Source organism: Rana temporaria, chromosome 9, assembly GCF_905171775.1.
Source record: "Rana temporaria chromosome 9, aRanTem1.1, whole genome shotgun sequence".
Lineage (NCBI taxonomy): Eukaryota > Metazoa > Chordata > Amphibia > Anura > Ranidae > Rana > Rana temporaria.
Genome location: NC_053497.1, coordinates 162289389 through 162303488, shown reverse-complemented (window position 1 = coordinate 162303488; position 14100 = coordinate 162289389). Strand labels below are relative to the sequence as shown.

Sequence of the window (14100 nt, the reverse complement as noted above, 5' to 3'; positions counted from 1 at the left end):
GAATCGGCGTATCCAGCTCATTTGCATTAGACATGTGCACTGCCAAAAAAATCGTTTTTTTTCGTTTATGTTATTTTCGTTTTTTTTATTTTTTCGTAAATTCGGGAAATTCGAAAAATTCTTTTTTTTTTGTTTTATTCTTTTTTTTTCGGAAACTCCGAAAAAATATTTTTTCGTTTTATTCGTTTTTTTGCTTTTTCGTAAATTCGGGAAATTTTCGGATTTCCGAAAAAGAAAAAAACGGAAAAAACGAATTTTCCGAAAAAAACGAATAAAACGAAAAAAAAAAAGGATTTTCGGAAATTTACGAATTTTCGAAATTTCGAATTTTTGACATTTCGAATTTTTCAATTTTCGAAATTTTCAGATTTCCGAAAAAGCAAAAAACTGAAAAAATTAATTTTCCAAATTTCCGAAAAAAACGAATGAAACGAAAAAAAGAGGTAAAAAAGTACACATCTTAGTGACAGTCGATGACAAACAAGATAGTAGACATGTGCAATTCGTTTTGTTTCTAATTAGTTTTTTTACGAAAATTCGTAAATTCGTTAATTCCGAAAATTTTTAATTTACGAATTTTCGTATTTCCAAAAATTCGTAAATACGAATTTTCGTATTTCCGATTTTTTTGTATTTCCGAATTCGAAAATCGAAATTTTGAAAATTCGTATTTCCGAATATTCTAAATTTTCGTATTTCCGAAAATTCGTATTTACGAATTTTCGTATTTACGATTTTTTTTTAAAATTTCCGAATTTTCGTATTTACGATTTTTTTGTATTTCCGAATTCGAAAATCGAAATTTAGAAAATTCGTATTTCCGAATATTCTAAATTTTCGTATTTCCGAAAATTCGTATTTACGAATTTTCGTATTTACGATTTTTTTTTAAAATTTCCGAATTTTCGTATTTACGAATTTGAAAAATTCAAAAATCGAAATTTCGAAAATTGAAAAATTGAAAAATTGAAAAATTCGAAAATTGAAAAAATCGAAAATTGAAATTCGAAAATTAAAAAATTTGAAAACTGAAAAATTCGAAATTTCGAAAATTAAAAAATTCGAAATATCCAAAAATTCGAAATTTCGAATTTTCGAATTTCGAATTTTTCAGTTTTCGATTTTTTTAATTTTCGAATTTCAGTTTTCGAATTTTTCAATTTTCGAATTTTTCAATTTTCGAAATTTCGATTTTCGAATTCGGAAATAAAAAAAAAATCGGAAATACTAAAATTCGTATTTACGAATTTTCGGAAACATGAAAATTCGTAAATTCGAATTTTCGGAAATACGAAAATACGTAAATTCAAAATTTTCAGAAAAGTCTGAAAATTTGTAAATGAAAAATTTTCGGAATTAACGAATTTCCGAATTTTCGGTAAAAAAACGAATTGGAAACAAAACGAATTGCACATGTCTACTATCTTGTTTGTCATCAACTAACACTAAGATGTGTAATTTTTTACCTCTTAAGGGAGTACCTTCTGCTGAACAAACTGCAGCGTTATTGGTTTGAGAAGTATGTCAACTATATGGAATTCCTGATAATGTGGTATCTAACAAGAGTACATTTTACATCAACATTTTGGAAAAGCCTTTAGCAGTACCTTTAGCCCCCATTCACATCTAGGCGTTTTTACGCCTGTAGTGCTACGCCGCTGCCGCCAGAGGGATGAGAACACATGTCCCTCTATGGAGATGGTTCACATCTCCACGCCGAACGCCGGACGCCTGACGCTTGCCGCCTGAAAAAAAGTCCCGGACCTTTTTTTCAGGCGGCTTTCGGCGTTCGGCTAGGAGATGGGAAGCATCTCCATAGAGGGGGTCAATCTGGGGCACATCTAGGCGGACAATACCGGCGTTTTGTCGCCGCAAATCGCGGTACAAAACGTCGCTATTTGTACCGCGATTTGCGGTGACAAAACGCCGCAAATTTGTCTGCCTAGGTGTGAATGGAGCCTAAGGCTTCATTTCCACTGGCGTTTTTACAGCCACTGTTGTTAGCCTTTTTTACAGCTTAAAAACGCCGGTCCATGTTTATTTTGTAATAAAAAAATTTTTTTTTTTTTTTGTGAGCTGGAGCTTTAAAAATGCCGCGGTAGTGTTTTTGAGCATTTTTGAGCGTTTTCGCGCGGTTTTGAGCGTTTTTGAGCGTTTTTTAACGTCTGGCATTTTTACAGCTCTACTCTGGAGCTTCAGAACGCCCTGGTCCTGTGTTTTTTTTACAGCTCAAAAACGCCTATGCTATTTGCAGCTCAAAAACGCCTATGTGGGCATGATGCCATAGAATAACATGGACAGGCGTTTTTAAGCTGTAAAAAACGCTCAGAAAAGTGGCTGTAAAAACGTCAGTGGAAATGAAGCCTAAATGTTATGTCAGTTATCTTCAGGGTGACTGGGTGGATTATCTTTGTACAGCACAGTTTGCTTATAACAATTCTAAACATCGCTTTACTTAAACAACGGGTATTATCCAGTTTTTATTCCTGATCTGTCTCCAATTCGTGGAATGCACCAGCGGAAATTACATAATCGGGAGCAGAAATGACGTCCTCCCAGTGATTCCACACTGGCTGGAGTGGACTTTCTGGATCTGCAGGGTCTTGAATGATTTTTTCAAGATGGTCGATCAAGCATATGTTGAGAATACAATTACCCAACAAACATGGGAGTTTATTAGAACCGATCACTCGAAGATTCCGACCTTCTACAGTCTGCCTAAGGTACATAAAAACCTACTCAACCCCCCAGGGAGACCAATCATTTCAGGACGAGGATGCATCACTGAACGGCTGAGCCAATTCATAGATGAGCAACTTAGACCACTAGTAACGAACTTACCCTCCTATATTAGAGATACTACTCACCTACTTTAAAACCTCAAAAACCTCACTGTACCAACTGAGGCACTCTTGGTCACGGTGGATGTAGAGGCTCTATATAGTTCCATACCTCATACTAAGGGCCTGGAAGTGATTAAGCACTTTATCAGCCAGTCACATAGAGATGATAAGCCGTTACATAGATTCATCATACAAGCTCTAGAATTCATTCTCTACCATAATGCATTCTCGTTTAATGGCTCCCACTTCCTCCAGATGCAGGGGGTAGCGATGGGGACTTGTTGTTCCCCATCGTATGCCAACCTGTATCTGGGGGAGTGGGAGAGCCGTTTCCTATCCACCGAGGGGGAGAATCCACATGCAGCCAACATCTTGATGTGGCATTGGTTCATTGATGATATTTTCTTGGTATGGGATGGCACGATAGAAGACCTAGAAACATGCATAAGAGATATGGGTACAAACGACTTTAATCTGAAGTTCACTAAAATCTACAATGATCAAACAATTACATTTTTGGATGTTACCATCTCCAAAACTGCCGATGGACACCTATCTAGCTCTCTCTTTCGTAAAGAGACAGCAGGAAATACCATCTTACAGGCGTCGAGTTTTCATCCAACACCACTGATCCGCTCAATCCCATATTCACAGTACATCCGCACGCGGAGAAATTGTTCGGATGAATCTGTGTTTATTACAGAGGCAAATAACTTGAAAACAAGACTCCTCCAAAGGGGATATTCCCACACGTGTCTTAAAAAAGCCTTCAAAAGAGCCAGAGGTCAATCAAGAACGGATATACTGAAACAAACTACTAAAGACCAAGATAACCCAGGTTACCAACAAGAATCATTACCACATTCAACAAGCAACATAAATCGTTTAAAAGGATAATTGAAAAACATTGGCACATACTCCAAATTGACCCCATCATCAGTCAGTTTATTCCCAATCACCCCTTGATTACGTACAGACGAGCTAGATCCATCAAGGACATGCTAGCCACCAGCGAGTATACGGGGGCCTTTCGGGGTGACCCCTGCAAACGCTGGGGTACCTTTATACGTGGGGGGTGTTCACAATGCCAATACATTAACACAGTGAAAAACATCACGTTACCAAATGGTCGCCCTTACAAACCGCAACATTTTGCCAACTGTAGCACCTTTGGGATCGTATACCTACTGACTTGTTCATGTGGTTGCTTCTACGTGGGCAAAACAAAACTTGAGTAGAAGAAAAGGATTAGTAGACACATACATAGTATAAAAACTTCAAATCCTGACCTCCCATTGGGGCGACATTCGAGAGACGTACACCAGGGGATCTTCCCAAAGACTTCTTTCCTAGCACTGGGTAGAATACATCCCAACCCGAGAGGTGGAGATTGGGACAAGCCTTAGGAGCCACCTCACCCCCAGGCCTTAACAGTAACGTAAGTTACCGACCCTTCCTAGAAGGCTATAAATCTGGAAATATTGGACACCATACCATTTTAATGCCTCTGGTCTTTTAATCTAACAGCCAACCCTATCACAATCCACAGGATCTGCCATGGCATGGCTCACCATTTGTATCCATACGGAAATTGTGGGATTTGGGGTTTTTTGCTTTCTCCCCACAGCCCCCCCCTCATTTTTTCCCCCTTTTCCTCTATGACCATAGCCTTAAGGGTACACTACACGTCCCTAAGATTCCAGGGCTCCTCAACATATACACATATATCCATCCATTAGGTCTAAAATGGCCCTATCATGTGGGTTTTTACTCAGTATTTATTCGTACGTATGGAGGCTTTTCCATCTATGCACATCCAGATGTCAGCCCTTTTTGCCTAATTGTGTTCAGATACGCCCCTCCATCTTCCTATCTTTAACTAACAACGCTAGCACTTGTTTGGTTCAATGCCCCCTTTAACTCACATTGGTTCCCTTGGAGTTGAGCTCGATTCTCTCCTTTTGCCCATGTGAGCCTTGAGTGTGCCTGTTATAGAAATATCGCTGTTTTTTTTTTTACATATGCACCGTGTATTCCATTATGTGTGCCCGTGACCTTCCTTGCAGACAGTGGTCCGCCCTCTTTTTCTGGAGGGACGTTCATCACTCAGATGAGACGCCCACCTCCAGACAGGCCCGCCCACTGCTTATCCATAGCCATAGCAGTGAGCGACAGACGCCGACGCCGCGATCACCTGACAGGCGCGGCGTCATGTACGCCAGCCTGCGCCACGCGGTAATGTCATCAAACGGCGCCGGCCTGACGCTCACCTTGGAGCAAGTATAAATAGCCACGCCTGTACACCAGGTAACCTAGGCACCCTCCATACCTGGGATTAACGCCATTGGGCTCCTGTATTCACCTCCAGCAGCTGTAAGTTCAGTTCTCCCTTCTCTGTGTAGTTTAACTTGGCTATCTTCTGTCTGTGGGTGGCTTATTGCTGTGCCCTTATTACAGGTTGTCCTCACATGATCCAAACCGGATTTACCTAGCAAACCCCAAAGGTTTTTAGGGGTCTTTGCAAACAAGGACCCCCCCGCATTGGGTAAATATTATATACTATTCCTTTGGTTGACATTCTATCTAAATTCAGAATTATGTAAATTCGATGCCACGCTTAGGTTGTGTTTATTCAATATATACCTATACCCCCAACTAGCCTGTCCAAACATGCATTATTAGTGATGAAGTCCCCCCTTTTTTCTATACCCACCCAGGACCTCCGTCTGCTCCTGGACACGCACAGTTCCACTTTCAAGCCGAGGGGATTTACCCTGAGCTCATACACCATTGTTATACCATCAAGGGATTACTCTATCTGTATACCAACGGTATGTGTATTTTTGAACCAACCAAGGTGCTATTCGGTTAGATGGAGCAATATATCACCCTTACTATGTGTCCCATGCTGTTGTTTTCTTATTTTTTAGATTGAGAACTTATACATCATACATCTCTCTGGCCCCTGATGATGGTCTTCTGTTTCCCCATAAGACCAGAAACGCGTCGGGCATCCTCCACCATCCCTTGGAGAGTGTTTTTTAATTATATGTTGTATAATACACTGTTTGTGTTGTAAACCCCCCCCCTCTCTTCTTCTTTTGACACTTGGTGCACTTTCATCCCTGGTGTTGTCTATCTGCATAAAATAACTTTGCAACTGCTGTTGTATACATTCACCTTGACTATTAAGGTTTATTTGTCAACAAGCATCAACCGCATCTTGTTTGGTCTATTTATTAAACTTTTTTTGTAATTTTGAGTTTGGCCTTTAAAGTCCTATTTTTGGGGGTATTTCTCTCTTTTTTCTATACATACCAGGGATGTGGCCATCCTCATGCATTATGGATCCATGAACTCCTTTCTTTATAATCATCATATGGAACGATACCAGCAAGGACTGCGAAGAGTTTGTGAATCACTGTAACGGCAATACGTATGGTTTATACTTTACTTTCGTTACAGACTCTGAAAAGCTTGCCTTTTTAGATTTAGAATTGTACCATACAGATAACATCCATGCAAAAAATTATTCCAAACCAACCGCCGGTAATTCACTCTTACATTACAGGAGTTGTCACTACTCTAAGTGGAAAAACAACATTTCAAGGGGTCAATTCTGCCGTTTACGGCTTAATTGTACCAGTACAGCAGACTTTATAGAACAAAGTCAGCTACTCACTAAAAAACTACAGGAAAAGGGTTACCCAGAATCTCTAATCAAAGAGGCATACACCCAATATACACAAAATCCCCCAAAACACAAAGAAAAAAACAGTGGGCCAGATCCACAAAAGGGATACGCCGGTGTATCTACTGATACGCCGTCGTATCCCTGTTTCTATCTATGCGACTGATTCACAGAATCAGTTACGCATAGATATTCCTAAGATCCGGCAGGTGTAATAGTTTTACACTGTCGGATCTTAGGATGCAGTACCTCGGCCGCCGCTGGGGGCATTTCTCGTCGAAATTCCGCGTCGGGTATGCAAATTAGCACTTACGGAGATCCACAAAGCGGTTTCCCTTCGTGAAGTCTCCGTAAGCTGTTAGTTTGCAAACGCAAAATTAGGGCTACTTTTACAAAGTGTAAAGTTAGTACACCATGTAAAAGTAGACTCTTCTTTCCTGCGACGCTGTCAAATTTTTTTTTCATTTTTTTTTTCCCGCCGCATCTCTTTTTTTTCCCGCCGCAACTTTTTTTACCCGGCGCGATTCACAAAACTTGGCGTAACGTAATTTCGCGCAAAGCACGTCGGGAAAATCGCGTCGGGAGCATGCGCAGTACGTCCGGCGCGGGAGCGCGCCTAATTTAAATGGGACTCGCCCCATTAGATTGGGCACATCTTGCGCCGGACGGATTTAAGTTACACCGCTGCAAAATTCCAGGTAAGTGCTTTGTGGATCGGGCACTAACTTGGGAAATTTGCGGCGGTGTAACTTAAATGGAAAAAGATAAGTTGCGCCGCCTGGCTGTGGATCTGGCCCAGTATTTCTGATCCTTCAGTTCGTTTTGTCACCAGGTTCCATCACGATCACAAAAAAATGGAATAGATTCTGAAAAAGCATTGGCCTATTCTCCTAGAAGACGTTAATCTAAAATTAGTACTGCCTAATTTTCCTAAAGTCACATATAGGAGAGCACCCAACATTAAAAACAAAATAGCTCCCAGTAAGCTCAAATCCAGTTCCTCTAATATAACGCAAGATTTATGCCTAATACCCCTATATGGCATGTTTCAATGCAAAAAGGCTTTATGCAAAATGTGCGTTTTTGTACAGCATGGTCTAAAGAAATTTACAGAAAAAGGAAAAACGTATTCGTTCAATGAATTTCACAATTGTTCCTTAGACCATGTAGTCTATTGTCTTCGCTGCCCCTGCCAACTACTCTATGTGGGACGAACTATTCGCCCCCTTAGACAGAGGTTCAGACAGCATTGCAGGAAGATAGAAGGAGGTATAGATAAGCATAGCATCCCTCAACACTTTGCAAAATTCCATAAAGGGTCTACTGACGACCTACAGGTATGGGTAGTCGAACAGATGCACAAAAACCTCACTGAAGCCGAAAGGTTTTTCAAATTATGCGAACGCGAGACGTACTGGATATATACCTTAGATACTCTCTCCCCTGGAGGCCTCAATGAAATGCTAGAAGTATCCACTCTCCTTTAATCTGTTTTAGTTTTTATTCTATTATATATCATAATTAGTCATCATTTTTCTTTCCGATATATCCTCAGTCACCATTTCCCATATATAGATATTGTATATGTAATTTCTCTTAGTAATTCTATTCCATTCCCTTTCCCTCCTTCATTGGAGGTTACAGTATATTCTGTTTTATATGTAATTGCACCCTAGTTAGCCATATCTTGTATGATATTATCCCATTTATTTTAGTTTTATTCTAATTTACTAGACTGCTATTTTACAGTTGGAGAATAGACTCATCAACCATACATATATGCGTTGTGGGAGATTAGCTCGTGGGGATCACCTTTTCTGAATGATAGTCCGCAAGCAGGCACTAACTAAACAAATAGTCTCCTCTCTATACAGTGCAGGGCTGGTCCCTGTCACCCACAAAACATGCAGTAAAGCAAACCTTTTTAGTCCAGTACTCAGCGCTCCCCTCACTCAGGTCCCTTCCTGAGTCTCAAAGCCAGAGCCCTGTTGTGCTCTCTTCCTGGTCTTTTAAAGTCCAGCGGATTGTGGACTCCAGTGGACCCAAACATCCGGACCGGAACCCTAGCCAGGCCCAGAGGCTGTAAAACCCGGACTGGATTCCGGTTCATTCTCTCATAATAGAACGTATGCGAGGTGAAATGTACCTATGATCATGTATCGCACCTCGCATACCGTCACATATCCTCACCCTCTGCTCAAGCCCCTGCGGCTGAGCACTTGACCCAACCATACAGTGCACACGGGAGAGGGCATCTGCATTATTTTGGAGCTTTCCTGGCCTGTGCTCCACCGTAAATTTAAAAGGCTGTAAAGCCAGGAACCACCTTGTCACCCGAGCATTTTTCTCCCTGTTATCACACATCCACTTCAGGGGAGCATGGTCTGTGACCAGCTTAAATGACCTCCCCAGTAGGTAATACCTCAGGGAGTCTAAGGCCCACTTAATGGCGAGACACTCCTTTTCTACAATGGCATAATTTTTCTCGTGCTTGTTCAGCTTCCTGCTCAGGTATACCACTGGGTGCTCCTCACCATCCCTGTTCTGTGACAGTACGGCCCCTAGGCCCACCTCAGAGGCGTCCATCTGTACAACAAACTCCTGGCTAAAATACGGGGTTACTAGTACGGGTACCATACAAGGAGCCTGTTTTAACTCCTGAAATGCCTCCTCGGCTTCGGGGTTCCACTTGACCATGACCAACCCCCTACCCTTCGTCAGATCGGTCAAGGGGGCGGCAACGGTGGCAAAATTGGGTATGAAACGCCTGTAATACCCCGTAATGCCCAGGAAGGCCCTCACTTGTTTTTTGACTGGTTGGGGCCATATTTGAATTGCCTCAATCTTATTGGTCTGTGGCTTGACCACTCCCCGGCCATGTACCCAAGGTATTTGGCCTCCTCCAGGCCTATGGCACATTTTTTTGGATTGGCCGTGAGACGTGCTTCCCTAAGGGAATCTACCACCGCTTGTACACGGAGCAGGTGCGATTCCCAATCTGGGCTGTGGATGACCACATCGTCCAAGTACGCCGCTGCATACGAGTGATGTGGTCTCAAAATTTTGTCCATCATTCGCTGGAATGATGCAGGGGCTCCGTGCAGACCAAACGGCATCCGCTTATACTGAAACTAGCCCTCAGGAGTGGAAAAGGCAGTCTTCTCTTTGGCCTATTCAGTAAGCGGTATCTGCCAATAACCTTTCGTTAGGTCTAGAGTCGTTATGTAGCGAGCCTGTCCCAACCTGTCCACAAGTTCGTCAACCCGGGGCATCGGGTAGGCGTCAAACTTGGACACACTGTTAAGTTTTCTAAAGTCATTACAAAACCTGATACTGCCATCAGGTTTTGGGACCAGCACTATGGGACTTGACCACTCACTGTGGGACTCTTTGATCACATCCAACTCTAACATATTTTTTTTTTCCTCCGCAACTGCCTCTCGCCGGGCCTCTGGAATTCTGTACGGTTTTAGATTTACCTGAACCCCTGGTTCCATCACTATGTCATGTTGGATCGTGTTGGTTAGTCTGGGTAAGGGGGAGAAAAAGTCTCTATTTTCCTGCACGAATGTCCTAACGTCACTTTGTTGTGCTACGGACAGGGAATCCGTGATGGGAACGTCAGGTATCACGGGTATCCGGTCTGTTGGAGGTGGGGACGTGGCCAGTAAAGTCTCTTGGTCCTTCCAGGGCTTTAAGAGATTTACATGGTAAATTTGGTGGGGTTTCCTTTTGACTGGCTGGTAGAATTTGTAGTTTAACTCCCCCACCCTTTCGACAACCTCGAAGGGACCCTGCCACTTGGCTAAAAACTTACTTTCTACCGTGGGAACCAGTACCAACACTCTGTCCCCCGGGCTGAAAGTACGGACCTTGGCACCCCAGTTATAGACCCTCCTTTGGGCCTCCTGGGCTCGCTCCATATGTTCCCGTACTAGGGGCAGGACGGCTGCGATTCGGTCCTGCATCAAGGAGACATGCTCTATGATGCTCCTATATGGGCTGACCTCTCCTTCCCACGTTTCTTTAGCAATATCTAGCAGGCCCCGGGGATGTCTACCATACAAGAGCTCAAAGGGGGAATAGCCTGTGGAACCTCTCGTATGGCAAACATGAGATATGGTAGCAAAAAATCCCAGTTTCTCCCATCCTTGTCGACCACCTTTTTCAACATACTCTTCAATGTTTTATTAAACCTTTCGACCAGACCATCTGTCTGGGGGTGGTAGACAGAAGTACGGAGATGGGAGATTTTGTACAATCTACACCAGGGGTGGCAAACTCAAATTCATCAGGGGCCGCATCAGCAGTATGGTTACCCTCAAAGGGCCGGTTGTATAGGATTATGCATCTACTCTTTATTATCATGAATAATTGCCTCTGCATTCAGTTGCTACTGGTTTTAATAATAATTTAAGTAATAACTAGCCTTGAAAACAGAAGCCTAGGAAGAATAATAGCAAGCAGATATTCAAATGTACAATTAATTTATTGAAACATTTTTTTGGGAACAGTAATTTTTTATTTTATTTTTTTAAACATACAAATATTGCCAGGCACTGTTTATTACACATATGGCAAACACAAGGCATTAACTTTCTTTAACTTTTCTGACTGGATGTCTGATTTCCTGAGGTCAGTCCGTCGATGTCTGGCTTTAGATCTTGTGCTGTAGCAATCCGCAAAACAGCATGGAGGTTATCATCAGTAATTCTTTGCTCTCAAGCTACTATTGCACTGAAGCTCGATTAATTCCATCTGAAGGTGATGTGGTGCACTGTCAACTTGGATGTTGAAGGGATTGGCAAAGCTGGTAAATGTTATGTTTTGTTCTTTAAAGTCAGAGAAGCGTCGATCAAATTCATCAATCAGCCGATTCACTTTCATAGCCAATTGGGCACATGAAAAAGCACCTGGGAATGAGGTTGAGATGCTCTGACAGTTTGGAAAGTGGGCAAGACTTTCTTTTTCAAGCTGTGATTTCCATAGGCGCAGTTTCTCTTGGAAAGCTGTAATTGCGTCGTACATTGCCGCTATGAGTTGTTTGCGGCCCTGCAGTCTCAGATTTAGTTGAGCGAGATGCTCTGATATGTCACACAACATGGCAAAATCACACAGCCAGTTTGGATTCGACAATTCAGGCAAGGGCTTCCCTTAAGGCCCCGTACACACGGGAGGATTTATCCGCGGATACGGTCCACCGGACCATTTCCGCGGATAAATCCTCTCGAGGATTTTGATCCGATGGAGTGTACTCACCATCGGATCGAAATCCGCGCCAAAATCCCATCGCGATGACGTGTCGCGCCGTCGCCGCGATGATGACGCGGCGACGTGCGTGACGCTGTCATATAAGGAATTCCACGCATGCGGGGGATTCATTCGGACGGATTGATCCGGTGAGTCTGTACAGACCAGCGGATCAATCCGTTGGGATGGATTCAAGCGGATAGATTTGAAAGCATGTCTTCAAATTTTTATCCGCTTGAAATCCATCCCAGGGGATAAAAATCCGCGGAAACAGATCCGCTGGATTATACACACCAGGGGATCTATCCGCTGGAGCCGGTCCGCGGATCAATTCCAGCGGATGGATCCTCTCGTGTGTACGGGGCCTTATTTTGCAAAAAGATCAATCAATCAACAATTGTTGGAACTGACGGTGATTCAGACCCCTGGCACAAAGAAAGTTCACTGTTTTCGTGACTGTGTACATTATGTTATCCAGTTACAGAACCTTGCCATACAGAGCTTCTTGGTGTATAATACAGTGGTACGTTATCAGTGGCATTTGGCTGTTAATCTTTTTCATCTTCTCTTTTATCAGTCCAACCAAGCCAGTTTTCTCCCCACACATTGCAGGTGCACCATCTGTAGTAAACCCCACCATCTTTTCCCAAGGTAACTTCATTTTATTTACGGATTCCTCCACTGCAATAAAGATATCCCTTCCAGTTGTTGTTCCTTTCATGGCTACCACATGTAAGAGCTCCTCACTGACAGACAAGTCTTCCTTCACACCTCTTACAAAAATGGCTAGATGAGCCGTATCCATATTGTCAGTGCTTTCGTCAATAGCTAATGAAAACGCCAGATAACTGCATGATTCTTCAGCCAGCTGTGTTGTAAGATTCCACGCTAGGTCCCTGACTCGGTCTTTGATAGTGTTTCTTGATAAGCTGATATTGTTAAAAGCTTGTCTCTGCTCAGGGCACACCTGTTCACATACCTTCAGAATACACTGCTTTACAAATTCACCTTCTGAAAAGCACTTGGAAGCTCGCGCAATTTCTTCAGCCACAAGAAAGCTGGCTTTCACTGCTGCATCATTTTTTGCTGTCATCTTTGAAAAAATATTCCGTTGAGAATGCAGGCTGCCTTTTAACTCTTTGACCTTTTGTTGCTTTTCTTGGTGGCTAAAGCTAGCATATTTGGCTCCGTGTTTGGTCTCAAAGTGCCGGCGTAAATTGTATTCCTTCATCACTGCCACTGCCTCGTAGCAAATTAGACATACCGGCTTCTCTCCATTAAGCACAAACATGTATTCACTTTCCCATCTCTCATGAAATTGCCTTCCCTCTGCATCAACTTTTCTTTTCTTGGACATTTTGGGGTTGATTGTAGTTTATGGTCCCTATACCTCTGTAAAGTGACATGGAATTGGTCAGTATATCCAAAGTTTACTGCGCCACCTGTCATGGTATGTAACCATTGCAGTGCTGTAAAGGGCAGGTGCAGACCAGCATGCACTAAGTACACAGTGCATGGGTCAGGACTGCACTAAGTACACAGTGCATGGGTCAGGACTGCACTGAGTACACAGTGCATGGGTCAGGACTGCACTAAGTACACAGTGCATGGGTCAGGACTGCACTAAGTACACAGTGCATGGGTCAGGACTGCGCTAAGTACACAGTGCATGGGAAAGGACTGCGCTAAGTACACAGTGCATTGGTCAGGACTGCGCTAAGTACACAGTGCATTGGTCAGGATTGCGCTAAGTACACAGTGCATGGGTCAGGATTGCGCTAAGTACACGGGTCAGGATTGCGCTAAGTACACAGTGCATGGGTCAGGATTGCGCTACGTATACAGTGCAGCAGTCAGGATTGCGCTACGTATACAGTGCAGCAGTCAGGATTGCGCTAAGTACACAGTACATGGGTCAAGATTGCACTAAATACACAGTGCATGGGTCAGGACTGCGCTAAGTACACAGTGCATGGGTCAGTACTGCACTAAGTACAGTGCATGGGTCAGGACTGCACTAAGTACACAGTGCATGGGTCAGGACTGCACTAAGTACACAGTGCATGGGTCAGGACTGCGCTAAGTACACAGTGCATGGGTCAGAACTGCGCTAAGTACACAGTGCATTGGTTAGGAATGCGCTAAGTACACAGTGCATGGGTCAGGATTGCGCTAAGTACACAGTGCATGGGTCAGGACTGCACTAAGTACACAGTGCATGGGTCAGGACTGCACTAAGTACACAGTGCATGGGTCAGGACTGCACTAAGTACACAGTGCATGGGTCAGGACTGCACTAAGTACACAGTGCATGGG

At 43.1% G+C, this 14100-nt stretch overlaps 1 protein-coding gene across 1 annotated transcript; it reads right to left on the bottom strand.

The window, feature by feature from the left end:
* Positions 1–12093: 12093 nt before the first annotated feature.
* Positions 12094–13323, bottom strand: LOC120914258 (general transcription factor II-I repeat domain-containing protein 2-like). Its single transcript, XM_040324884.1, has one exon. The coding sequence runs from the start codon at positions 13139–13141 to the stop codon at positions 12263–12265; it is 879 nt and encodes a 292-aa protein (XP_040180818.1). The 5' UTR covers positions 13142–13323; the 3' UTR covers positions 12094–12262.
* Positions 13324–14100: the final 777 nt, after the last annotated feature.

Bases quoted from the DNA above. Each gene is read 5' to 3' on its own strand.
- LOC120914258 (XM_040324884.1), bottom strand. From the start codon at position 13,141: ATGTCCAAGAAAAGAAAAGTTGATGCAGAGGGAAGGCAATTTCATGAG.